The sequence below is a fragment of the Trichechus manatus genome, unplaced genomic scaffold (assembly GCF_000243295.1).
Source record: "Trichechus manatus latirostris isolate Lorelei unplaced genomic scaffold, TriManLat1.0 scaffold00180, whole genome shotgun sequence".
Lineage (NCBI taxonomy): Eukaryota > Metazoa > Chordata > Mammalia > Sirenia > Trichechidae > Trichechus > Trichechus manatus.
The window spans coordinates 4,454,360-4,481,552 of NW_004444116.1; the positions used below are offsets into that span (position 1 = coordinate 4,454,360).

The 27,193-nt window shown below is 38.2% G+C and overlaps 1 protein-coding gene across 1 annotated transcript in view; it reads left to right on the plus strand.

Moving 5' to 3' along the window:
- The window catches only part of LOC101343135 (SCAN domain-containing protein 3-like), a 31,502-nt gene extending 7,715 nt beyond the window's left edge, over positions 1 to 23,787 (plus strand). The window contains exons 2-3 of the mRNA XM_023741416.1: positions 18,326 to 18,473; positions 20,870 to 23,787. Coding sequence (XP_023597184.1) covers positions 18,326 to 18,473; positions 20,870 to 21,480 — 759 coding nt within the window. The 3' untranslated portion in view covers positions 21,481 to 23,787. The remainder of the gene's footprint in view (positions 1 to 18,325; positions 18,474 to 20,869) is intronic.
- Positions 23,788 to 27,193: the final 3,406 nt, after the last annotated feature.

A 27,193-nucleotide genomic window follows, 5' to 3' on the forward strand; every position in this document is an offset into this window, starting at 1 on the left:
TTTTACATATTCCCTTAATTTCTGTTTATCTGGAAATGACCTAATTTCACCATCAAATTTGAACGACCGTTTTGTGGGATATATTATTCTTGTCTGGCAATTTTTTTCTTTCAAGATTTTATATATGTCATCCTATTGCCTTCTTGCCTGCATGGTTTCTGCCGAATAATCTGAGCTTAGTCTTATTGTTTCTAACTCTGTATGTGACTTCTTGTTTTTCACGATCTCCTCTCAGGATTCTTTGTTTGTCTTTGGTTTTGGCGAGTGTGATTATGATATGCCTTGGTCATTTTCTTTTGGTGTCTCTCCTATATGGGGTTTGTTGAACTTCTTGGCTTGCCAACTTTTCATCTTTCATGATATTGAGGAAGTTTTCTGTCAGCAGTTCTTCAGTGATCCTCTCTATGTGTTTTCTGTTTTCTCCCCCTGTTCTGGAATTCCAGTCACCCGTGAATTTTTGCTTTTGATTGTATCCCACATAACTCTCAGGGTCTCTTCATTTTTCGTTTTTCTTTTTTCTGAGTTTTCCTGAAACAGAGTTGTATCCAAGTGTTTGTCGTCAGTTCCACTGATCCTGTCTTCCACCATTTCAAATCTGCTTCTCAGCCGTTCTGTGATAGTGTTCATTTCTGAAATCTTGTTGTTTATCTTTTGGATTTCTAATTGTTGTTTTTGTATAATTTCTAGTTGTGAATTTACTTTGGCATTTTGTTCCTGCATTATTTTCCTGAATTCTTCCAGTTTTTTTGTCTGTATTTTCCATGAATTTGTCTGTTTTTTCCTTACGTTGGTCAGCTTTTTGCCTCAGCTCTTGGAGAATTCTGAGTATTAGAGATTTGAATTCCCTATCAGGTAATTCTATTGCATTTTCTTCCACTGGAAAGTCATCTAGTGCTTTATTTTGAATGCCTACTGGAATCATCCTGTGCTGTTTTTGTAAATGTTTTGATATCATCTGCTGTTTTCGGGTCATTCAGTAGTTATTTTTCTTGTTTATTAATTGTAGATTTGTTTGTTTCGTCCCTTTTTTTAAAAAAATTGACTATGTCTGAGCAGGTGGACTCTGTGTTCTTTGTTGTTTGCTCGTCTGTGGGCACAATACTTTTCGCCTTCTTCTCCAATTGGCAGGGTCACTCACTCAGATATGGTACGGCAGGGCAGATCTAGCTGAAGAGTTACTGGGACGGGTTGTTTGTGGCACTTACTACAGCCACCAGGGCGGGTCGTTAATCAGTGCAGGGCAGGTTCCAGTAGGCTGTGCCTGTGCTGCTTGGTGGTGTGATGTGAAGCGCACAGTGCAGGTATGCAGGATATAGCAGGGAGATTGTTATGTATGGAGCTAAGATGGATATGGGAGAGAGGAGAGAAGAACAGGAGCCAAAAACATACAAACAAAGAAAAAAGAATTCTAGGGGAGCTTGCCGTTGGAGTGGAGAGATGAGAGACTAGGAAATGGACAAAAACAGAAAGGGGAAGATGAAGAAAAGAATGAATAAATATCAATCAGAAAGGTTAAAGAACCGCAAAGTTCCCAGGGATCCCACCGGTGCAGCTATGAGGTCTGGGGAAGTTGCTCTCAGGTGTTGCAGTACAGCCTGGCTAGAAGGCATAGAGGTATAGGTATTCAGGGAACAGAAAGAGAAGGAAGATATAGAGAGACGAGAAACTGAGTTATGAAGAAAGACAAAAAGGGAAAAAGAGGGAAAAGAAAATAAAACATTAAAAAAAAGAACAAGAAAAGCCCCCCAAAAAAAACATAAAAAAAAGAAACAACCAACGAATAAAGAAATGCCCTTAGGGATCCCTCTGCACATCTGTGGAAGCTGAAGGGGTAGTCTCCTTGCCACACAGCACCGCCTGGCCAGAAATGGCTCCCTGCGCAAGAAAAGGGAAAAGAAAACAAACAAACAATTCAAAACTAAGAAACAAACAAAAGCCCCGGGATCCCACCAGCGCAGCAGCCCAGACCGGGAAGCAGCTCCACACTCGAACGGAGCTCCACAGCCCCTCAGGAAGAAGCAAAGATGGTGCACGGAGCCAGGTATTTGAGCGAAAGAGGGGGAGGTGGTGAGAGGTAAGGAAGAAATCAAAAGAAGCAGAAAAAAAAGCAACACCAGCAGCCAACACATGGCACTCAGAGAGCCAGCTAGTGCGGGCTGGTGGAATCCAAGCAGCCAGTGTTTCCCGGACAAGAGATTGTGGCCGTGGGAAGCAGAGGAAGCCGAGTGGGGGTGAAGAAGGGTGGGGGGTGGGAAAGCATATATCGCAGATTACTGGTGTTTTTGTCTGCTGCTGGAAGCTCCATGAAGGTGCTTTCTTGTACCCCGTTTGCTGGTCTCTGGTAGGAGTCCAGGATGGCAGATCCGCTCTGCGTTAGCTGGTAGGGGACCTCTGCATGAATCTCTCCTTGCTCTCTGCTCTCTGTCAGTTTTCTCACTCCGTTTGGTGCTTGGCTGCGTTCTTTATCTCTTCATTTGATGTTTTAGGTTTCAGGTTTGTTTTCTCTGTTCGGCTTAGTTTTTCGGATCTTTGCTGTGGAGGGACGGCGTGGTGCTTCTGCCTAGAGCGCCATTCTGCCGGAAGTCCAAAATTGTAAAATGTTTTGATAGAACTTGTGACATTGGTCGTACAACTGGCATAAAGGAGTCAGTGTTGCGCAGAATTAGAGACAATGCTGGGAAAATAAAGTTACCTAGCTGGAACAACTGCCAGTGCTACAAAGTCTATTAGAACAAGGCTAAGGAAATGGAAGAAATGGAATGTTTGCTTAGTGTATGTGAATACCAAACAAAGAAGCAGTCAGGGGCAACCTGTCTCAAAATTAAAGAGAAAGCCTTAGCAATAGATGAAGACCTTATGAAAAAGCTGAAAATGCTGAAGAAGTGCCTTCCTTTAGGGCAAGCAGTGGCTGGTTTAGTGGCTTCAAGAACTGCTGTGCTTTACACAATATTAAGCTCTCTGGTGATGCTGAGTGCAGATGAAGAAATTGTGAACACATTTCCTCCAGTGTTAAGAAATTCGATTGATGAAGAAGGCTATACCCTGGGTCCGAATTTTATTTTGATGAAACTAGGCTCTGTTGGAAGCAAATGCCCTCAAGGGCCTGTGTGTTCAAGGAGGAAACACAAGCTCTAGGGTTTAAGGCTACAAAGATCAACTGACTGTGATGCTGAGGGCATATGCCAGTGGAGGTTTAAAGCTAAAGCCTGTTGTGATTTATCACTCTGCCAACCCTCAAGTTTTAAAAGGAATTGTAAAGACTAGCCTTGGTGTCTACTATAGATGTAGCAAGAGAGGCTGGATGACAGAGCAGATATTTACTGATCTTCTAGGTGGTGTTTTATTTGTAGATATTTTATAAAAATATTGTAAGAGGAAAAGTTTGTTTTTTAAAATTCTTCTAATTCTCAGTAATAAACCAAGCCATGCTCCAGCGGTCGCTGAACTTCCTTCAAGTACTGAAGTCCTGTTTTTACTTAATGCAGATTCCTTACTCCAGCCCCTCGATCAGGGTATAATTGCAGCCTTTAAAGCTTATTGTTAAGGCAGACATTCAAGATGTTGATTACAGCTACAGGAGTAACAGTGCCTAAACAGTATTTGAATTCTGGAATAAATTCGACATTAAACTTGGCGATTGATTCACAGCTTTCCCTTGCTATCCGAAAGTAGAGGGTTCCTATGAAACCTTTTGTAAGCCAAAATGACATAAAGTGAAAAAGCAATTTCCATTAATTTATATGGGAAAGATTTTTGAGCATTCCAGACTCAAAAGATAACCTACCAAATCATACCAAATAACACATAAAAACTAAAATAGCACTAACATATAGTAAAAGCGGGAATGAGATGATAAGTACACAGCCTATATACAGTAGAAATAGTGTATGTACAGTTGCAGTTTTACTTACCAGAATCGGGAAGACAGCGAGCGACCTGGAAGGCTGAGAGGTGGTGGTAGTGATGACGGTAGCCCCAGTAGCCTAGCTGGCAATGGCACATGGGGCTGGGTTGAAGGGTGGGATTTATATTAACTGTCCATCTGATTAACCCCCCTACAACTATCCCATCACTTGCGGTTAATGGACGATGTTTCATCTGGAATCAGTGCCCCACATGGGAATGATTGCAATAGGCCTCAAGAAACGTCTGCTGCTATTTGGAGGGGTTTTAGTAGGTATGACTTCCACACTACCTGTTACTAGCGCTGCTCTTTAGTGACTCACTGAAAAACAAACGCTGAATGCTATTTTTGCTTTTCGCCTTTTTTCCGTCAAAGCGAAGATCCTCTTCAGTTTTCTTTCAGTTAGTGAAAATAGGTACTAACGTAGGTCTTTCGTAAAAACAAAGTGGTGTAAAGCAAACTTACGAAAAGCAGGGGATACCTGAACTGTAGAGGCCTGGAATGATGTCACAAAAGCCTGTTTGCATGTGGTGTGGCATAAAATGCTCCCCTGATTTAATTCATGATTTTAAAGACTGAATCTTCCAAAGATCTCCTCAAAATCAAAGCAAGTTGTGTTGCTCTTGCAAAGGAGGTTGGATTTGAAGAAGTTGGGAGTGAGGACATTGAGGAACTGCTGCAGTATCATGCAGAGGATCTTTCTACAGAAGATGTGCAATTGCTGTTGCTGAGGCATAAGTCAAAGATGTGGAGGAGATGATGATGAAGTTCAACAAGCTGCCCCACAAGAGCTTTTCACTTCTCAGTTACCCTCTGCTGTAAGTATGATAGAGAAGCAGTTGTGGATAGAAGATAATGACTACAATGCAGAATGCAGGAGAATTGCACTTTGTGGCATAAGATCCTATTTGGAGCCATATAAGCAACTTCTTTATGAAAGAAGGAAAAAAAACAGCAAAAACTGCATATCTTTTTATAAGCCAGTGTCAAGGAAACACATAAAAGATGATGAGCCAGAACAATCACTACATTTCTTGGAAAGTGTGCAAATGCACCTCCACCTGAATTTGTAATGATGATATCATTCTACCCTTGACTCACCCTTTCCTTACAACTCTTTCCAACCACATACCATAACCTAGATCTAAGGTAAAATCCTATACTTCCTGTAGTATTTATTTATTGGCCATTTAGTAAGTCTTTTTAATCACAACATTCTTATAGTTTTACTAGAATTGTTAAAGCTTTATTAGTATTCTGGTGACAAAGTTGTGTGGGTTTTAAATAGTCTAGCCTTTAAACGTGTTTTCTCCATAAATCCTTTTTTTTAATATGCAGTTTTACAGAAAGTGTAGTTCATACATTATAGCACAGATGCCTGTACAGGCAATCTCTCACCTCTCTCCAGCACGTCTTTTCCCTTTGTTTCAAATAAACTATTGGTGTTTCGTTTTTTTTTTTCTCCTTGAGATGTGCCTGTTACTTTAGAATTTCTTCTTCAAGTTTTGTTTTTAAAGTGCAGCCACTGGTAGGACTCTGTATTTAATGAAGTTCCCTGGGTAATGCCAGGGTTATACCCTGATCACATTTGATAGTTTTTCATATGGCTCAGGCTTATAGATATATTCTGGTCTTATTGAACATCAGGTTTGCATAAATGTTTCTCATGTTTCTTGTTTTTGTATGATTTCTGAAAAAAGAGGGAAATACCATTCTGGCAGACACTTTTAGCTGCCAGCCTAATACCTATTCTCCCCTTCTTTGTTCCTGAAAGAACATTAGTTTTATTGATGTTGGCAATGTACCTAGCTAAATACTTTTCCTTCCATCCTTCCTTGCACTAGAGTTGGCCGTGCAACATAGTTCTGGCCAGGGAGAAATAAGCATATTTTTCTGGGGAAACTTTTACTTTCTTGGTAAAATGGAACAGATGTATTTGCTTTCATCTTTTCCCACTTCCTGCCTTGAATATGAATGTGATATCTGGAGCTATGGTAACCTTTTTGTGAACATGTGGTGATGATAAGCATGAGGGTAAATATCAGTATGCTAACAATGGCAGAGCAGAAATATAAAGAGAATTAGGGTCCCTGACAAACTGTTGGGTAAGTGAGCCAATGCCAGCCAACTTCCTTCCTCTGGACTTCTTGTTATGTGACAAGAATAAATCCCTATTTGTTTAAGCCACTGTAAGTCAGGAGTTCTAATGTACTGTTATTGGGAAATATATGCATTTCTAATGAAGACAGCAATATTTACTCCACCATTTTACAACCTCAGCAAAAAAGAGGAAGACCCTCAACGAGATGGATAAACACAGTGGCTGCAGCAGTGGGCTCAAGCGTAACAATTGTGAGGATGGCACACAACTGGGCAGTGTTTCATTCTGTTGTGCATAGGGTCGCTGTGAGTCAGAGCTGACGATGACACCTAACAACAACAACAACATTTTACAGCCAGAAGTCTCTAATAATAGTTTATAAAAAATCAAAACCAGGAATTATATAGTGGAAGACAAACAACTGTCATAACCAATTGAAGTAATTTCATTTTTGAAATTTGTTATTGCCATCCCAAAACACCCTTCAAACTTCTATGGGATGGACAAAAGTGGAGTTCATCCTATTTCTTCCAAGATCAGGCCCACCTGCCTTGAATCAGTCCCCGTGGTGGAAAAGTAGAGGAGTCAACGGGTGTGTGTGTGTTGGGGAGTGTGTAGGGGAGGAGGAGACAGTGGGGAATGCATCATGATGAGCCATGTTGTTAAGTGCTGTCCGACTCATAGTGACCCTGTGTACAACCGAACGAAACACTGCCCAGTCCTGTGCCATCCTCACAATTGTTACTATGCTTGAGCCTATCGTTTGCAGCCACTGTGTCAAATCATCTCGTTGAGGGTCTTCCACTCTTTCACTGACCATCTGCTTTACCAAGCATGATGTCCTTCTCCAAGGACTGGTCCATCCTGATAACATGTCCAAAATACGTGAGAAAAAGTCTCACCATCCTTCCTTCTAAGGAGTGTCCTGGCTATACTTCTTCCAAGACAGATTTGTTTGTTCTTCTGGCAGTCCGTGGTATATTCAGTATTCTTTACCAACACCATAATTCATAATGAGCCATATCCATACTTTATTTCATGTCTTAGTTTCTCTAAGGGCTGGAGATACTTATACTAACTTTACGTGATGGATGTGATTGTTTAATATAAACAGCAGGTTACACTCTGTCCCAGAAAACTTCCATGTCTCTCCAAGACCCTGTTTTTCCCCAGTTATGGAAAGATTTGGGCAAACTGAAACACATAGTATTATATTATACAAAGTAGTCCACATCAGGTATCTCATTCTAAAGACCAGAGAGGGAAAATTTTTACCAAAGAGGACTGGCTCACCATTTTATAAATTTTGTCTTGAAAGACAGTTAATTTGGTTTCTTACATACTTTGCACAATCTGAAAAGAGAGAGTTAATTTACAACAGTATTAAATTTAGGGAAAGGGTGCAAGATACATAAATTGGGTTTTCCTTAAATCCTACCATGATGTTATTCACCTCAGCATTCATTTCCTCATATGTCATTGAATATTCCCTTTTGAAATATTCTGGTTCATGTGCAATCTTGGGTTCAATATCTATGGACATTTTCTGGCCACACAGCAGAGCAAGTTTTGACACCTTTTTAATCCTTTGACCATTTGAGTATCTTGTTCTGCCTGGAGAATCTGCATTATTAGAGCTCATGGTTCTGACAGTATTTGTTCTCCACCAATTCACTAGTGTATAGAATTGAGGGGGGAAAGAAATCAACATTGCTGTTGTCATACAACGTAAAATAGTCACACCTTAATATTTTTTAGGTGGACCAGGGAAGTTTTCTCTGCAGTGTCTTAGGTTTTTAATGCTATTCACTATGCACACTAAAATCATTTCAGAAACTTCTTCACTCACTTGATGAATTTTGGGTGACTAGGATGGTAATACTAGAAACAATAGTTTCTCTTCATGGATATTGCTGATGACTATAAAATTATTTCTGATCTGTGTATTTTAAAGCAGAACATTTTACTAGCTGACACCTGAATACTGACATGGCCACTGTTTTTCTTTTTAAAGAGAGAAAACCATAAGAGCATTTAGCATAGGAAAGTCACTAATATACAATACCTGTATTAACATTCCTATTCAGCAAAAATCAGATAATTCCATATTTTATTGTCATTTATAGGATAACCCTTGATTACTTAGTATTTCTTTTCAGCATACACAAATGGGGAGCTGATAAACTTTAGCCAAGGAGCTTAAATAAATAAGGACATGCAGATTAACCATATTTTATGGTAATTTGAGTTGTGTCACAACTTCATTGCAAGATTCTTATAATTTAGATTGATTAACAAATAATATTTCTAACACATATTAAGAACCTATATTACATGTGCATTATATGTGCATTATAGTTGCCTTTTGTACTCATTTCATGATAACTTCACCTTTGGTAGTATCATTACGGACATAAAGCTTTTTTTTTCCATTTTACATGTTTGGCTTATTTTAATTTGCCGTAATAATTGTTTTCTATTGCTTATTTTGTCACTGCTTGGCATTGAAAATCTGACACCACCCCAGACATCAGTGAAAGCATCATTACTTTCAGACAATATGGTCTTCCAGACTTATTTTATTTTCCTGTGCCGGATCAAGACAAAGCACATACAAAAAGCTCATATCTGAATATATAAAGTACTACAAATAAAATTATAAAACAATTCTCAGTTTTATTAGTGATCAGAAAAATTACAGCAACAATGTGATACCATTTTATTCCAACCAGAATGGATAAAATTAAAAGTGCTGATGTGACCACATTTTGGTGAGAATTTCAAGCTACTGGAACTCTTATGTGTTACCAGAAGGAATAAATTGTTATGATTGCTTTGGAAATATCTGTTGTATATAACCATACTGTATGATCCAGCAAACCTATTACCACATATATACCTAACAAACATACCCAAAGACGTGTAAGAGAATATTCGTAGCAGCATTATTTATAATTGCCAAAAACTGGAAACAACTAAATGCTCTTTTATTGTGGTATACGTATAACACTGAGTACAACAATGAACATGAATGAAAAACTGCTACATTCAACAATTGTGGATGAGTCTCACAAACACCATGTTAAGGAAAAGAAGCCAGACAAAAATGAATAATATATTGTATGATTCTGTTTACATAAAGTTCAAAAGGCAAAATAAATCCATCAGTTGGTCTCCGTTCAAGTTCTTTCCCTGTAGAGTAGTGGTTACTTTTAGAGAAGAGGGTGGGCCACAACATGTCTTAGTTATCTAGTGCTGCTATAACAAATTCCATAAGTGGATGGCTTTAATAAACAGAAATTCATTGTCTCACAGTGTAGGAGGCCAGAAGTCCAAAATGAGGGTGCAGGCTCTAGGGGAAGGCTTTCTCTGTCTGCTGTAGGAGAAGGTCCTCATCAAGCTTCCCCTGGGTCTAGGAGGTTCTTAGTGCAGGGACCCTGGGTCCAAAGGATGCGCTCTGCTCCTGGCTCTTCTTTCTTGGTGGTAGTAGGTCCCCAGCTTTCTGATTTTCTGCCCATATGTCCCCATCCCAAGTTTCAGCATCCCATTTCTTTCCAATCAATGCCCACCCTTTAACTTCAAACACCATTTGAGGTTGGGAATTCAATTATTGTAATTCAGCCACCCTTACAATAAGACTCTGGGTTTGGTTTTCGTCAGTATGACTTCTGTTACTACAAGAAACAAGGCTTTCAGGGCACAAGTGGGAACTTTGAGGTCACTTATGTGGTGCTTGAGCTTTGACTCTGAAGCCCTGAGCTCATCTTTTTCACCACTTTGTTCAGCAAAAGTTGGACCAACCAACCAGCTTCCTTATACTTCTCACTCTGACAAAACTGTGGAAAAGTATCAAACATGCGATCACCCAGAGCCTTGCCTCTCACTGATACTTGATCTATTGATGGTGATATTTTGCGTATTTCAATTACCACCTCACATCATGGATTAGCAGTGCCCTCTTTACTACTGGAGGCGGAGTCATCAACATCTTTAAGAGTAACCAGACTTGAGAACCAATTTAGAAAACTCATCCTTACAATTTTGCTTCTCTAGAGAACCCAGCCTAAGATACAAAGTAACCTTCTAAGATGCTGATTAAATTTTATTTCTTGACCTGGTTTACTTTGTGGTAAGTCATTGAGCTCTATATTTATGAGTTGTGTACTTTTTCCTAAGTTCATAGTACTTCAATAAAAAATTTATTAAGAAAACAGCACATTTTGATGACTTCTGCATGATAGGCTAGGGTATTTGACTATGTGCATATTCTTTGATTCATATTACATGTAAGTAAAAAGTTATTTCTATAAAGGCAAGGCCTGGTGAGGGAGATTTCCAGAATTAACCATGTTCATAAATGCCCACCAGAGTATGAACTGAGTTCTCCTTTGGGTTTTGCAAATAAGACCTAGAGCATAGGGAAGTAATGTGTATGGTATGGCATGGGTTGATTAGTTTTCCATGTGAGGGACTTACCGGTAGACCAAATTATTTTCCTTTGCTTGTCCTCAACAACATTTGACAAGGCAAACTATCAAAGAGTTGGCTTGAGTGCATTGTGGCTTCTACAAGGACTTTTGCAAGAGAGCAGGCTTGCCAGGAATATGAAGTAGCCAGGACACTCCCACTTTAAGTAGCACACTCACAGAGGTAGAACCAGAGGTGCCATACTTAAAACTTCCAATTGAAGAGTCCAAGTCTGTTATTTCTGTTCTTTTCACTGTGTACTAAATAAATATAAATAAAAAATTCTGTTGTCTGGGAAGTAAAAGCTTTTTTCTGAGGAGCTTTTACTCTTGGCTCATAGTATTAGAATTAACAAAAATTAATCACAAAAAGATGTGATTAATCCTAGAGGCACTGTTCTCCTAAGACCATTTTAGGAGGTTATTGGCCATTGAATACTTATTTTCACTAAGTGACTACTAGACTTCACAATGGTGGAAATTCAGAATGGACACTACCTAACATGCTCTCACATCCCAGTTTACTTTTTGCTTAATTAACCAACAAATACATAGAAATGACTCCCAAGACTATGGTCCCTGGACGCCCTGCTAACTCAGAACTGAAGCCACTCGTGAAGTCTCATCTTTCAGCCAAAGATTAGACAGACCTATAGAACAAACGATAACACAAGTGAGGAACATGTTCCTTAGATCAGTCAAGTATATTAGACCAAGTGGGCAACACCTGCCCAAAAGCAAAGATAAGAAGGCAGGAAGGGACAGGAAAACTTGATGAATGGACATGGAGAACACTGTGTGGAAAGGGAAACAGTAATAGTGCTGACACATTGTGGGCATTGCAACCAATGTCACAAAACAATTTGTGTATAAATTTTTGAGAAACTAATTTGCACTGTAAACTGCCACCTAAAGCACAATAAAATTAATAAACATATATATCTATGTATATATATGTAGAAATAAGTAGAAGGTTTTTAAGTCAATGACCACCAGTTGTCATCGAGTTGATTCTGACTCATGATGATTCCATATGTGTCAGAGTAGAAGTGTGCTCCATAGGGTTTTCAATGGCTGATTTTTTGGAAGTAGATCACTAGGCCTTTCTTTCCAGGTGCCTCTGGGTGAACTCAAACCTCCAACTTTTTGGTTAGCAGCTGAGCACTTAACCATTTTTATTCATCCAGGGACTTTTTAACTCAATGAAATCTCACCTAGAATAGTATATAACACACTGTAACACAACTTTTTGTTGTTGTTAATGGCATTAATGCTTTGGCCTTCATCAGAAAGCTTATAGACAGATATGCTACTGCAGTGGGAAAAGTTACAGTAAGTTGATAACGCAATACAGTTTTACACTGAAGGAGATGCCAGATGGGAACATTTAGGGTTTCTGCCAACAAACTGCCAAACAGTGGGCTGTTAGCTACTGTATTAATTTCCTAGGGCTGCCATAACAAATGACCACAAACTCACTGGCTTGAAATAACAGTTCTGGAAGCCAAAAGTCTGAAATCAAGGTTTTGGCAGGGCCATGCTCTCTCTGACAGCTCTAGGGGAAAATCTTTCCTTGACTTTAGGTTGCTGGCAGTTGGTAGCATTCCTTGGCTTGCAGCTGCATCATTCTAGTCTCTGCCTCCATCTTCACATGGCCTTCTCCATGTCTGTGTCTCTTCTCCATTTCTTATAAAGACAGTGGTTTGACCCATCTTAACTTGATTACATCTGCAAAGACCCTATTTCCAAATAAGTTTACATTCCAGATACCAGGGGTTGGGACTTCAACATAATTTTTTGAAAGACACAATTCAGCCCACAATAGCCACCTTCCTGAGTTCTTACAAGAATCTCCTATTGTACACTGACTATCGTTTCCCAGCTTGGCACAATCAGGTATTAGACTGTAACACAGTCCAGGAAAACATACATATTGGATGGTTAGATAATGTCATGGATTGAATTATGTCCCCCCAAAAATGTGTGTATCAATTTGGCTGGACCATGATTCCTGGTACTGTTTGATTTTCCCATGTGTGTAATCATGCCTCTATGATGGTAATGAGGGAGGATGGGCAGCAGCTGTGTTAGTGAGGCAGGACTCAATTTACAAGACTGGATTGTGTCCTGAGGCAATCTCTTGAGATATAAAAGACACAGGTGAGCGGTGAGACAGGGGGCCCTCATACCATCAAGAAAGTACTGCCAGGAGCAGAGCACGTCCTTTTACACCAGGGTCCCTGCGCTGAGAAGCTTCTAGTCCGGGGGAACACTGATGAGACGGCGAAGAGAGAGAGAAAGGCTTTCCCTGGAGCTGACACCCTGAATTTGGACTTTTAGCCTACTTTACTGTAAGGAAATAAACTTCTCTTTGTTAAAACCATCCACTTGTGGTATTTCTGTTATAGCAGCACTAGATAACTAAGACAGATAACTAAATTTACAGACCCATATTTTAGATTTAGTAAATTGACTTACACAAATGCTCAAAGAGAAGAGACTAGAGATTTAAATTGGTTCTTCTGGTTTCCCAAGAAAGTGGAACCTAATTGAACACAGCGTAATAAACAGTGCAGTGTGTATAATTTGGAGGTAAACATGCTTTTATATTAAAGGCTGTGGTTTATTTTAAGCATTCTCTTATTAATCGTTTGGTATCAGTTCAAGTTCTAGCTATTTCAAGTGTCTTTCATTTAAAATAGATCATGTTCAATATTTAAATAACAGTACCTTTCAAAGTCTGCTGCAAAAGACCTCTTTGTAGTGTTAAAAAGCAAAGATGCCACTTTGAGAATTAAGGTGCGCCTGACCAAACCTGTGGTATTTTTAAATCACCTTATGTCATGGACTGAATTGTGTCCCCCAAAAATATCTGTCAACTTGGCTAGGTCAGGAGTCCCAGTACTGTATGATTGTGTAATCTGATGTGATTTCCTTATGTGTTGTAAACTCTATCACTATGATGAGGTTATGCTGATGAGGTTTACAAGATTAGATAGTGTCTTAATCTGGTCTCTGTTGAGATATAAAAGAGAGAAGCGAGCAGAGACACATGGGAACCTCACACCACCAAGAAAGCAGTGCTGGGAGCAGAGCGCATCCTTTAGACCTGAGGTTCCTGCGCTGAGATGCTCCTAGACCAAGGGAAGACTGATGCATTACAAGGACCTTCCTCCAGAGCCAACAGAGAGAGAAAGCATTCCCCTGGAGCTGATGCCCTGAATTTGGACTTGTTGCCTACCAGACTGTGAAGAGAATAAATTTCTCCTTATTAAAACCATCCACTTGTGGTATTTCTGTTAGAGCAGCACTAGATGACTAAGACACCTTATATGCATGTGAAAGCTGGACAGTAAATAAGGAAGACTGAAGAATTGATGCATTTGAATTATGGTCTTGGCGAAGAATATTCAATGTACCATGGACTGCCAAAAGAACAGACTAATCTGTTTTGGAGGAATTACAACCAGGATGTTCCTTAGAAGTGAGGATGGTGAGACTTCATCTCATTTACCTTGGACATGTTACTAGGAGGCACCAGTCCTTGGAGAAGGACATCGTGCTTGGTAAAGTAGAAGGTCAGCAAAAAAGAGGAAGACCCTCTCCAAGATGGATTGACACAGTGGCTTCAACAATGGGCTCAAACATAGCAATGATTGTGAGGATGGTGCAGGACCAGGCAATGTTTCGTTCTGTTGTACATAAGGTTGCTATGAGTTGGAACTGACTTGACGGCACCTAACAACAATAACAGCAACCTTTCAAAGTCAGCTGTGATAACTTTTATTTTGAATGTTCCTACCATATAAACTTACTTGTGACCATTGTTGCCCTCTCCTTTTTACCCTCTTCTTTATTTAACCAGATCTTTTGTAAAATAAGGGTCCAGGAGAAATCACCTGCCATTGATAGCTAACATAAAAAAGTTAAGTAAGCAGAACCCAGGTAAGCCAAGGAAAACAACAAACTACCTGTTGCCCATTGACATTAATTCTAAGGGAATTACTATATTGGGTAATAATGAGATGTTACTATATTATAGTTTCATCCATAGCCAAATCAGATGTCTGTGCTGCTTAGAACCAAAAACTTAAAGATAACAGAAAATGAGCGATTAAGAGTTCATCTGCTAACCAAAAGATCGGCAAGTCAAATCCACCAGCTGCTCTTTGGAAACCCTATGGGGCAGTTCTACTCTGTCCTATAGGGTCACTATGAGTCGGAATCTATTCGATGGCAATGAGTTTGTTTTTTTTTTTTGTGGGGGGGTGTTCAGGGGAGGGTCTCAGGAAAAACAAACCTAATTGCTTAGTTATGAGAAGGAAAGGGTTAAACCACAAACTTTATTCATATGTGAAGATAAACATGAAAGAACAGCTAGGAAGAACTTCTGAGAGTAAAGAGGAGGGCATAGGCCTACTAGATACTAACATGTCATAAAGCATCTTTAAGTAAAACTCTGGTATTGGCACATGAATAGATGGATAAATGAAACAATAGAAAGTACAAAAGTAGACCTAAGTACATATGGAAATTTAGTATACTAAATGTGCCGTCTCAAACAACTGAGTGCAAAGATGGACTTTTAAATAAATGGTGTTGGGACCAAAGGATAGCCACTTTGAAAAGAAACAAATTAGATTCATACCTTATACCATATACTAGAATAAACTTCAAATGTGTCAGAGATCAATATATAAAATTTTAACCATACAGATGCTAGGAGAAAACATAAATGGCTTCTTTTAAAACCTGAATGTGAGGCAAGCCTTTCTAATCATTACTCAAAATTTAGAAGTAATATCAAGAACATAATAAATTTTTATGCATTAAAAAAAATGCAGGGGGAAAAATCCACAAGCAAAGTTAAAAAATAATAAGTTGATGAAAATATTTGCAAAATCTTATGAATAAAAATCTTAATAGAAATGCAATTAAAAATACTTGAGACATGAGCAGTTTTCAGAAATATAAACAGATAGCTTTTAAGTATGTGAAAAAATACTCAACTTCAGTCATAATAAGCAAATTAAAACTGCACTGAAGTCCCATTTGTCAGCCATTAGACTGGCAAAAATTCAAAAGCTTGAAAATGGTGTGTTGGCCTGACTAGGGGAAAACGGGTCCTCTCTTACACTGCTGATGGGAGAACAAAATGGTACAACTCCTACAGAGTATTTTGGGCACCATCCAACAAACCTGTTTTATGTGTTTATCCGTTGACTCAACAATACCACTTCTGGGAGTTTACTTTGAAAATATCACGTTTACCAATAAGAAATAACATAGTTTTTCAATAGCATTACTTGTAAAAGCAAAATGTTGTAAACAACCTAAAGGCCCATCCATAGAAAAATGGTTGAATAAACTATGGTGCATCAATATAACGTGATACTATGCAAACATAAAAAAGAATGAGGACAATCTCTATGGACTGGTATGAAATTATTTCCAGATTATATATTTACATTAAGTGAAAAAGGTAGGCGTGCTGAATTGTAACTGTTACTTTCCTACTAAACCCCATAATTTTGGGGGGAAAAAAAAAAGAGGAAGGCGTGAGCTAGTATATATGTATGCTATGTTTTATACATTTACATATAGAGGCGTCTGATTTATTTTCACATATTTTACATATATATATGAAAAAGAAGAAATGTATGTACACACATTTGTATTCAATTTGTATATATATACATTTAAGTATATATTCATATACACACAAACGTGTGTGTATATATAATGTTCTATTATTTTGGTAAAAATAAAGGTAAAGCATCAACTAACAAAAAATGTTTTCTTATGGTAGGGGGTGACAGTAAGATGCAAGGTATATGACTATGAGCAAGACTTCTCTGAGAAAATATGTCTTGATTTTTTGATACCAAGTAAATGTTTGAAGTATTTTAAAAACAACATTAAATTAAATAGGATAAAAAACAAAAAACAGACACAAAAGCAGAAACAAATGAACCTGTGTATCAAATTAATAACAATCACACAGAGAAAAGAATCAATTCAGATGACTTGAATGCAGTATTCTAACTGTATACCCTTAGTGGGATACTGCCTACGGACAAAAAAAAAGCTGCAAAGGTACACTGAATTTTACTTAGTAGGTATGTTGTTGGAAGTGTTCCGTAACACAGATTTAGTGCTGTAATTCTGAAACTGTTTTGTGTTTATTGTAGGTTAGAGCAAATGAGTAAATATATTGTGTTTTTTTTTTTTTTTTTCCTTCTCACTGTGGGAGAAGGGAGATACAAATATGGAGTGGGGAAAGGTGAGGAAAAACCCTGTGGTGTTGAAATTGAATTTAATTCATGATATTTTATAAAATATATTTCTCAGCTCTATACACGAAAGGGCCTAGAGGCAACAACACCTCATTAACAGTCAGCCAAGATCTTTGTTACTAAACACTATTGCCCTCTAAAAGGAACCAGGAACTGGAACCGGGGCTGGGATAGGGACAATACAAGATGGGCTTTGTATTGTTCCTGAAAACATGGATGTGCTAAAGCACTAATGGGATTATATGAAAAGGATGTGGGAGCCAGCTTGAAGAGGCTCCCTCTGGCCAAATTTGTGCATCAGTTTGAGCATCTTGGTAAATAAGGATGACGTGGATTATAAAATAAGTTCATAATGATACTTAAAAAGAGGGAAAGACAAAGGGGGATGGATGGAAAACCCCTTACAGAAAATTGCTAGCTAATAAATATAGAAGGAATTATAAAAGTAGGAAGCCACTGTTTTGCTACACCCAGTGTAAAAATTGATTCAGGCAGGCATCATCAATGAATGCTAAAACTGTTGGGGGAAAGACTATTAGGGAATAGGATATTCACAGAGCCCCAAATTATTACCGTATAGCTGATTTATTAATTGTAGTGGGAAAAATATATTTTCAGAAAAAATAGATCTGGTGATCACTACCATAACCAAATGATCAAATTTATCATCAACAATGAAATAACTTAATATCATGTTCCCTGTGATGTGACACAGTAAGTACACATCTTCTATGTAGAATTCTTCCAAAAATGTTTAGCCAGAATCTATTTGTGAAGAAGCAATCAGACAAATTCATAATATGAAATATTCTACAACTGGTTCTGATTCTTCAAAATCTAATTTAATTAAAAAAAAAAAGGCAGGAAATTATTTTAGATTAAAAGAAACAAAGGAGACATAATAACCAAAAACAATGCATAAAGACTAATTGGATCATGGATTAAAAAATAAGCAAATCATGAAATAAAGTTTTGGGACAACTGGGAAATTTAATTATAAACCATATACTAGATGATTAGTGTAAGGAGAGGATAATATTTTCTACCTTACACAGTGATACAGCTTGGTTGGCTTTTCATCTGTAACACACTGGGCTAATGGTTTTCACAGTCGGTCTAAACAGCTGTTCCTTCCTTGGTTTAACAGCTTGTTTGTCTCTCTTAGATATTTTGCATTTTCCCCCAAAATATTTACTTTTAACTGCTCACACTAAAACTTATTTATATGTATTTTTTCAGTTATCACAATGTAGGAAAGATTACTGTATTTCTACTCCTTTTTTCCCAAAGAACTGAAATCACAGGGATGCATATCAACTCCTGTCCTATGGGAACACAGTCAGTTTCTGTTGTATGGCTCTGGCTTTGTTAGTCCTAGCATTTCTCATTTCTCTTCTTGTTTTGTCTTGCACTGCTCTTCAGAATTCAATGAGGACTAATTTTTTTCTCCTTACATTCTATTTCAGTGGAACCAGGACTTTTTGTGGTTTTAAAGTTTAGCTATGCTTTGTAAAGTAGTTACTTATATTGATTCCTAAATGTACGTGTTTGTCCCCAGGTTCCACCAGGCACGTATGGGCAGGAAGTTCCTATGGAAGAAATAACCCCTCTGGATATTGCAAAGAAGTCCTTAGGTACCCAGCTCCATCCAATGGTGGACAGAATGGAATGTGAATTTCCAGAGCCGTATCTACTTCAGGATAATGGTGAGGATAACTTAATCCTTGGAAAGAGGATAAGAATTGAGGGAGGGAAGGATCTAGTCATTGAAGAGTTATCAAACCTCATTCCATTTCAGCTTCTACTAAAAATAAAAAAAAATAAAATATCAAACCCATTGCCGTGGAGTCAATTCCGACTTATAGCAGCGACCCTATAGGACAGAGTAGAACTGCTCTATAGAGTTCCCAAGGAGCGGCTGGTGGAAGGAAAAGTCAACTAGTGTAGTGTAATGTTATTAAAGGAGTTAAATAAGCAATCAGGTTCTATTCTCAAGCACATAGGGTCACCATGAGTCGGGATCAACTCGACACCAATGTGTTTATTTTTTTTATTTAATAATGTCAAAAATAGTTGAACACAAGATTATCCATGGATATTTTGTAGCAGAGGTAAGTACTGTGGATAAATCAGAGATGGCTCTGTATGTAAATGTTGAACTGTTGTCACTCTAGCCATATGCCACATTTCTGTTGTTTCTGCCCCCAGTTTTTGTCACATAATGACTGTTTAAGAATTAGAAATTCTACTGAAGAAAATGGAATTTCTGAAGTTTGTGTTCATTAGCATTCTAAAGCCTATAAATGGTATAATGTTGTGTAGTGGAGGCAGGTACACAGGCTGGCTTGGCTCTGGAGTAGCTTTCTTTTCCAAAGAAGGTATAAGTGTAATGGATACAATTTTCTTTTCTTCTTATACTCCTAGCAACTCCCTATTCCCTGCTCACCCTAGACCTATTAACATTGATTCTGCTAACTTCAGGAGCTCACATTCTCCTGGTTCTTACTTATCATTTCCTTTATATTCCTTTTCTCCCCCAAATTCATCCTTGTTTACCTTCCTTTTCTGCTCATAGTCCTTATTGCTACTTCCCACTACCTCTCCTTTCATCCATCATTCCTTGTTCAAACCCTTTTAACACATCACTCCCAAAATTATTTTCTGTACATCTTGCTGCTCTGTACTAGGCAATTGAGGGAGTTACACAGATACATTCTGTGTTCACTAGGAGTTTACAACTTTACGGCAAACATCAATGAAGGATAAATTGTCCACTGAAAATAGATTAAAACAGGCAATGCACAAAATAGATCAGTGTGGAAAGAAATACTATTCATCTAGTGGTCTTTTCAGCTGCATTTTGAGATAGCACTGACTGTGAGTATTGTCATCTTCAATTATGAAGTTAGTGGACAGATTTTTATTAAATGCCTTTGTATGTAGTAATGTGTTAGATATGTGAAAGATACTGGAGAAATAAGTGATCCCTGCTTCTTTAGAAACTTAAGTCTCGGTAGATCTATATACAAAACAATGAAAGCAAGTGCTACAGTGCTAATTTGTGTTATGCATAGATTGTTTATCAGGAAACGTGAATTCACTGTGAACTTAAACAATCAAGGAAGTCTTACTGGAACAGCTGAGAGTTAAAGTGAGGCCAAAATATATAGTAACATATCACTAATTTGAGCCTAGTTTTAGAAATTATGAACACTTGAGAATGATTTAAATTACTAGTTCAACATTCATGATGCAGATTTGGTAGGGTAAAGAGTGTTACTTGAGAAAAAGTATTTTTTCCAAGCAGCTATAAGACTGTCGGAGGTGATGTGATAATTCCAGATTATTCTTTTCTATTGTTTCAAAGCAGTTTTCTTTTAATTTGGTAAGCTAAGTTTGAATTATTAATTTCTCAGTATTTGTAATTATAAATATTCTAAACATTTCTTTCAATATGCTTTATTAAGTCAGAGATTTTTCACTAGTTCAGGCTCATATGCTAGCCCTCCCTAATTGAAATTAGTAATGTGGGTATTTGTATTGGCTTTGTGGTTTCATGAGCCCCAAAAGGGAACTGATATAAGTGTATTATATTGGAACTTAAACTTCATATGTTGATATAACAGCTAACCTGACTGAAACAGAAAATGTGGTGCAATTTGGGACTTTTTAAAAAATCTATTAATGTATTGCTGAGGCTTCTGTAGCTCCCCACCCCAAAAAATGTTCTTATCTAGTTAATAAAGAAAGTAAAAATTAATAAATAATGAAGTTAAAAAATAATAACATTAATTTGCTTCCTTTTTTACATAAAACAGAGTTTACATAAAACTTTAAGGCTGACTCCAGATACTGCTCTCGAAAGTCACCTCCTGGCTTTACTGTATCAGAAATTTTTGTTTCTGGGTAGAGTTCTTCACTCACTACCCCCACCCCCCATTTCATTCCTCCAAGGTTGAACAGCCTAACCAAAATTATGTATTCCTCTTATGTATCCATAACCCCTAATTCCATGCCAAGCTGTAGTGATTTTTTTGGGCAATATCTGTATTTTAAAGTATGCTCCCGAATATCCTAATTTATTTTTTCCTTTGTGTTTTAGGGTCGTTTTCCTGGCTTTCTGTGATGTCCCAAAGTGTGGGTGACAATAACCTCAGTAGCTTAGATGCTAATGAAGCAGAAATTGAACCAGAGAACATGAGAGAAAAATTCTTCAGAAGCTTAGCAGTGTTACTGGAGAACAAAAGTAATAACCCTAAGATATTTTCTAAAGCAAAGTACTGTCAATTGATAAGGGAAGTGAAAGAGGCTAAAGCGAAGGCAAAAAAGGAATCGCTTGACTACCGTCGCTTGGCTAGATTTGATGTGATCCTTGTCCAAGGAAATGAGAAACTGATTGAGGCTGTAAATGGGGAAACAGGTAAAATACGGTATTATTTACCCAGTGAGGACTTATTTGACATTCTGCATGATACACATCTCAGTATTGGACATGGAGGACGCACCCGCATGGAAAAAGAATTGCAAGCGAAATACAAAAACATCACAAAAGAAGTCATCATGCTATACCTGACACTGTGCAAACCATGCCAACAGAAAAATCCAAAACCCAAGAAAGTTCTAACATCACAGCCAATTAAGGAAGTTAACTCAAGATGCCAAGTGGATCTTACAGACATGCAGTTGAATCCTGATGGCGAGTGTGATGGTTAATGTTATGTGTCAACTTGGCTAGGCCATGTCAGCTTGCCAGTATTGTGTGGTTGTCCTCCATTTTGTTATCTGATGTAATTATCCTCCATTTTATGTGTTGTAAATCCTAACTAATACATGTTAATAGGGCAGGATTAGTGTGGGTGTATCTTGAGTCACAGCCTTATAAGAGGGTGTGACTCAAGTCCCACCCTTACTCAAGTCACGCCCTTACTCAAGTCACAAGCTTACTCAAGTCACAACCTTACCCACACCCTTACTCTGATGTAAGGGAGTTTCCTTAGCGGGTGGCCTATATCCAGTATATATAGATGCTCTGGCAAGGCTCTCCCTTGCTCTGAATCCTGCATGTGGCCCATCATCAGCTAACCTCCAGTTCTTGTGACTTGAACTAGCAGCCTGTCGTCTGACATGCTGATTCTGAGATTCACCAGCTTTCACAGCCCTGTAAGCCAGTAGCCTGTCATCTGACCTGCTGATTTTGGGATTCACCATCTTCCACAGCCACATGAGCCAACAGCCTGTCATCTGACCTGGCGATTGTAGGCTCATCAGCCCCTACAACTACATGAGTCAGGAGAAGCCTCCAGCATGATGCCTGACACATGGATTTGGGACTTGCCAGCGTCCACAACTGCATGAGCCATTTCCTTGAGATAAATCTCTTTCTCTCTATATATATGTACATGTGTATATGTATATACACTTCACTGGTTTTACTTCTGTAGAGAACCTAGCCTAAGACAGGGAGTATAAATTTATTATACATTATCAAGACCATCATACAAAGTTAAGTTTTTTTAGGTCATTAAAATTTAAAAGGTCCAAGGAAGTTGCACATGCTCTTTTAGATATTTTTACAATTGTTGGAGCACCAGTGTTTTACAGTCTGACAATGGGAGGGAATTTTCAAGCCATATGGTCAGTGAAGTCAGTAATATTTGGCCAGAATTAAAATTTGTCCATGGGAAGCCTCCAACCTGTCAAAGCCAGAATTCTGTAGAAGAAACTAATATGGATATCCAAAATAGGATTATCTCCTGGATGTAAGCTAACAGTTCATCACACTGGGCTGAATTTTTGTGGTTCATCAGATGACCCCAAATCAACCCTGTCACAGAGACATGCAACAAACTCCATGTGAAGGTACATTTAGCTCTGAAGCAAAACTGGGCCTGTCTCATTCTCAGTTAACTGAAGAACTTGTTGCCAGCCTGAACAAACAAAATGAATTAGAACAAGTTGACAAAGAGCTAGAAAATAAGAGGCCAGTATGAAGAGAACATTGAGATTGGAACAGATAGTAGTGATATTGAAGAGAATCTTTTTATTACTCCTAAGGTGAAGTAATAAAACCCATCCTGAAAGTAGACCAAGATTTTTATTTGTGTAGTTTGTGAAAAAGAATGCACAGGTGCTAGTAGTTACATATCATGTGGTGGAAATGTCCATGCAATCTGTGGAGTGCCCTCTCAAAGTGAGACTGATGGCTGTAGCCACAGAATAACTTGTAGTCTTTGTTATGAGACCACTACAGCGAAAAGGAAACATGAATAAACTCAAAGAAATCTGGCTGTTAAACTGTCCAAAATGCTAAAGCCTTCAGAGAGAATTTTCACCAGACAAAGTAGGAGATTGAATAAGAGTTTGAGTATCTGCTATAGATAAAAGCAGAGGAAGAGCCTCATTACACTTTACTGTGATCATCATGAGTGAGAATTACTGGTACAAGTTTGACATGGTATAGTAAAGCACAGTTATGGCCACCTTGAATATATTTTCTTCAAAGAAAGGCTGTCATTTTGGATGCCTCTTTTCCCCTATGTTGGAAATTATAACCTTGAGTGCTATCTTATTTATTGTTCTGTAGTGATGAACGGTAGCTCTTTTACTCCTTTCTGGTGTAAGACATCTCTTAGGGTAATGAGAAAGCTAGGATCCAGGGATAAATGGTGTGTTTGAGTGTAGGTTTTCACAAAAGAGTGAATTTGGAAAGAGGTAAATTTATTGTCATTTTATTTCAATTGTGCATAACTTTGGATAGGGAGGTAAGCTAATAAAGGGCATTTTGGTTCAAGTAAAGAAGTGTTTAGGAGGGGGGTGGGGTGTGAAAATTTGGCTGGGCATTATGGGCTCATTTGGGTAAATATTCATTTGGGTAAATACGTAGGAGCATGATTGCTAGATTTTATGGTAAGCTTATGTTTAACTTTTTAAGAAACTGCCAAATTGTCTTCCAAAGTGGCTGTACCATTTTGCATTCCCACCAGCAATGAATGAGAGTTCCTATTGCTTCACATCCTCACCAGCATTTGATGTCTAATAACTGTGTATGCATGTGAAAGCTGGACAGTGAATAAAGAAGACCAAAGAAGAATTGATGTTGTTGAATACAGTGTTGGTGAAGATTATTGAATATACCATGGACTTCCAGAAGAACGAGCAAGTCTGGACTGCCACAGGAAGGAACAGCCAGAGTGCTCCTTGGAGGCAAGGATGACGAGACTTTGTCTTACATACATGGGCCATGGTATCAAGAGGAACCTGTCCCTGGAGAAGGACATCATGCTTGGTAAGGTAGAGGGTCAGTGAAAAACAGGAAGACCCTCGACGAGATGAACTGACACAGTGGCTGCAACAATGGACTCAAGCATAGCAACAATTGTGAGGATGACTTAGGACTGGGCAGTGTTTCATTCTGTTGTACATAGTATCCCTGTGAGTCATGAACACTGAATGGCAGCTAACAACAATTACTGTGTAGTGGTATCTCATGGTTATTTTAATTTGCAACTCCCTAATGACATACGTTGTAGAGCGTCCTTTTTGTATGCTTATTTGCCATTTGTATATCTTCTTTGATAAAGTGTCTGGTTAGATCTTTTACCCATTTTTTAATTGGGTTGTTTGTTTTCTTATTGTTGAGTTTTAGGAGCTCTTTGTATATCTTGCATACAAGTCCTTTATCAGATACGTGTTTTACAAACATTTTCTCTGAGTCGGTGGCTTGTGTTTGCATTCTTTTAACCATGTCTTTCACAGAGCAGAAGTTTTTAATTTTAATAAACTCAAATTTATCAAGTTGTTCTTTCATAGATTTTGCTTTTGGTGTTACATTTAAAAAGTAATTGCCAAAGTCACCTAGATTTTCTTCTGTTATCTGCTAGAAATTTAGTTTTGCGTTTTACATTTAGGTCTGTGATCCATTTTGAGTTAATTTTTGTGAAATATGTAAAGTCTGTGTCTAGAAACTTTTTTTGCTTATGAATGTCCAGTTGTTGCTGCACCATTTGTGGAAAAGATTATCCTTTCCCTCATTGAATTGCCTTTGCTCATTTATCAAGATCAGTTGACTATATCTGGGGGCTTTCTGTACTGTTCCACATCTATTTGCCTGTTCTTTCACCAAAGCCTCACTCTCTTGATCACTGTAGCTTTATAGTGTCAGTCCTCCAACTATTTTTCTTCTGTATTGTGTTGACTATTCTGGATTGTTTGCATTTCCAGATAAGCTTTAGGATCAATTTGTTTATTTCTACAAATAACTTGGTAGGATTTTGATTAGGATTGCATTGAATCCATAAATCAAGTTGGGGAGCACTGACATCTTAATATTTAATATCTCTATTCATAAACATGGAGTGGAATAGGAATTCTTAAAATTGTATGGTGCATGAACTGACTTGATTATCTGATGAAAACTTTGGTCCATGACAAAAAAAACAGACATATCGGTAAATTTTGTATATACTTTCAAGGTGTTTACTGACCTCCTTAGACCCTTGGGTGTCCATGAACCACTGAAAGAAATCCTTGACTTCTGTAAATCAATAAAGAGTAAACCACAAATAGGTGTTGAGGAAACATAAGCTGTATTAGGAACATATTTTACTTCTTAATGATTGTCGTAGTTTGTTAGTGCTGCTAAAACAGAAATACAACAAGTGGGTGGCTTTAACAAACATTTATTTTCTGAGTTAGAAGGTTAGAAGTACAAATTCAGGCGTCAGCTCTAGGGGAAGGCTTTCTCTCTTCTCTGGAGGAAAGTCCTTGTCTCTTTTCAGCCTTTGTTCCTCCCTTCCTTGGCGATCTTCATGTGGTATGACATCTGTCTTCCCCAGTCTGTGCTTGCTTGCTTCTGTGCCTAATCTGCCATTTTATATCTCAAAAGTGATTGGTTTAAAACACATTCTACACTGATAATGGCCTCATTAACATAACAAAGAAAACTATCCCAAATAGGATTACATCCACAGGTATGAAGGTTAGGATTTACAACACATTTTGGGGGGACACAATTCAATCCATAACTATGTTGATTTTTGTACGACTATCATTCCCTTTCCTTGGTTTTTTAATAACCCTTTCAGGACTGGTGGCATATATAGCTTCCAATTGTTTTTTTATCTCTAGGGTTCATTGGGAAGCTTCTCTCCCACTGATAGCACGTGCTGATGGCAGGCGGTGACCTGTATAACTCTTGAAATGGAAGAAATGGACATGTGCTGCAAATTACTGTTTTTACAGGGTACTGTATGAGGTGTCTGAATTTTTTGTAAGAGAAATTTTGAAAATCTTTTGTGTGGCACACATATGTCGCAGTGGACTTTGGGGGGACTCTGGGGTAGAATTAGTGTTAAAACATATGTACCTTGGGACAGTCAGGGTAGGATTGTGAGAGGGGGCAAGAAAAAAAATTCATACTACCTACCAAAAATTCAGACACACTCAATGATTCAGTGTGCTTCCATTAATGAAAACACATGATATCAACAAAAAATTCAAAGCAGAAAATAATTGTGTCTTGAAATTAAAGTTCAGCCATTAGAGACAGATGATTGGATTGGGGGATCATGAATCTTGACCAGCATGTCAATTCCAGGAAATTATATTTCTGTTTTTGCTTCTGGATATAAGACCACTGAAATAAATTTTGGAAGAAATTCTATGTGGTGCACAAGTTCCCCTTAAAGCTAGTCCCAAGCAGTTGAAGATCTGCCTTTATTTTAGTTGATGGTTGTAGAGTTCATTCATCCACTTATTCATTCAAAAATATTGAATGCTCACTTATGCTTACTTGTGAAAATGTGAGCTGAATACGTCCGGTCTACCAATACCCCTGGTGGCGCAGTGGTTAAAGCGCTCGGCTGCCAACCAAAAGGTTGGTCATTAGAACCCACCAGCTGCTCCAGGAGAGAAAGATGTTGCAGTCTGTTTCCGTAAAGACTTACAGCCTTGGAAAACTATGGGGCAGTTCTACTCTGGCCTGTAGGGTTGCTATGAGTTGGAATCGACTTGATGGCAGTGAGTTTGGTTTGTGTGTTTTTACCAAAGAAGATAAGAGCTTAGTTGGGGGAACAGAATTAATTACATAATCACAAACATAAGTAAAACACTGTAGCTGTGATAAGTGCTGCAAAACCGAATTACTGAGATTTAGAACGAGGAATTTAGTTAAGTCAGGGAGATCAGAGGAGAGACTTGAGTTGCAAAGAAAGGAAAAAGAGGCAGAGCACAGAATATTTCAGGTAGAGGAAGTCAGGCAAAGTGCATAAGACTGAAGGAAAGCCAATATGGCTAGAGTGGAAGGACATGGGTGAAAAGCATGAGATATGAAGCTGGAAAAGGATAGGGCTAAACCATGTCAGGCTTTCATAGGCCATATTTGGGAGTTTTAATTTTAAAAGCAATCAGAGAATCCATGTGGAGATGG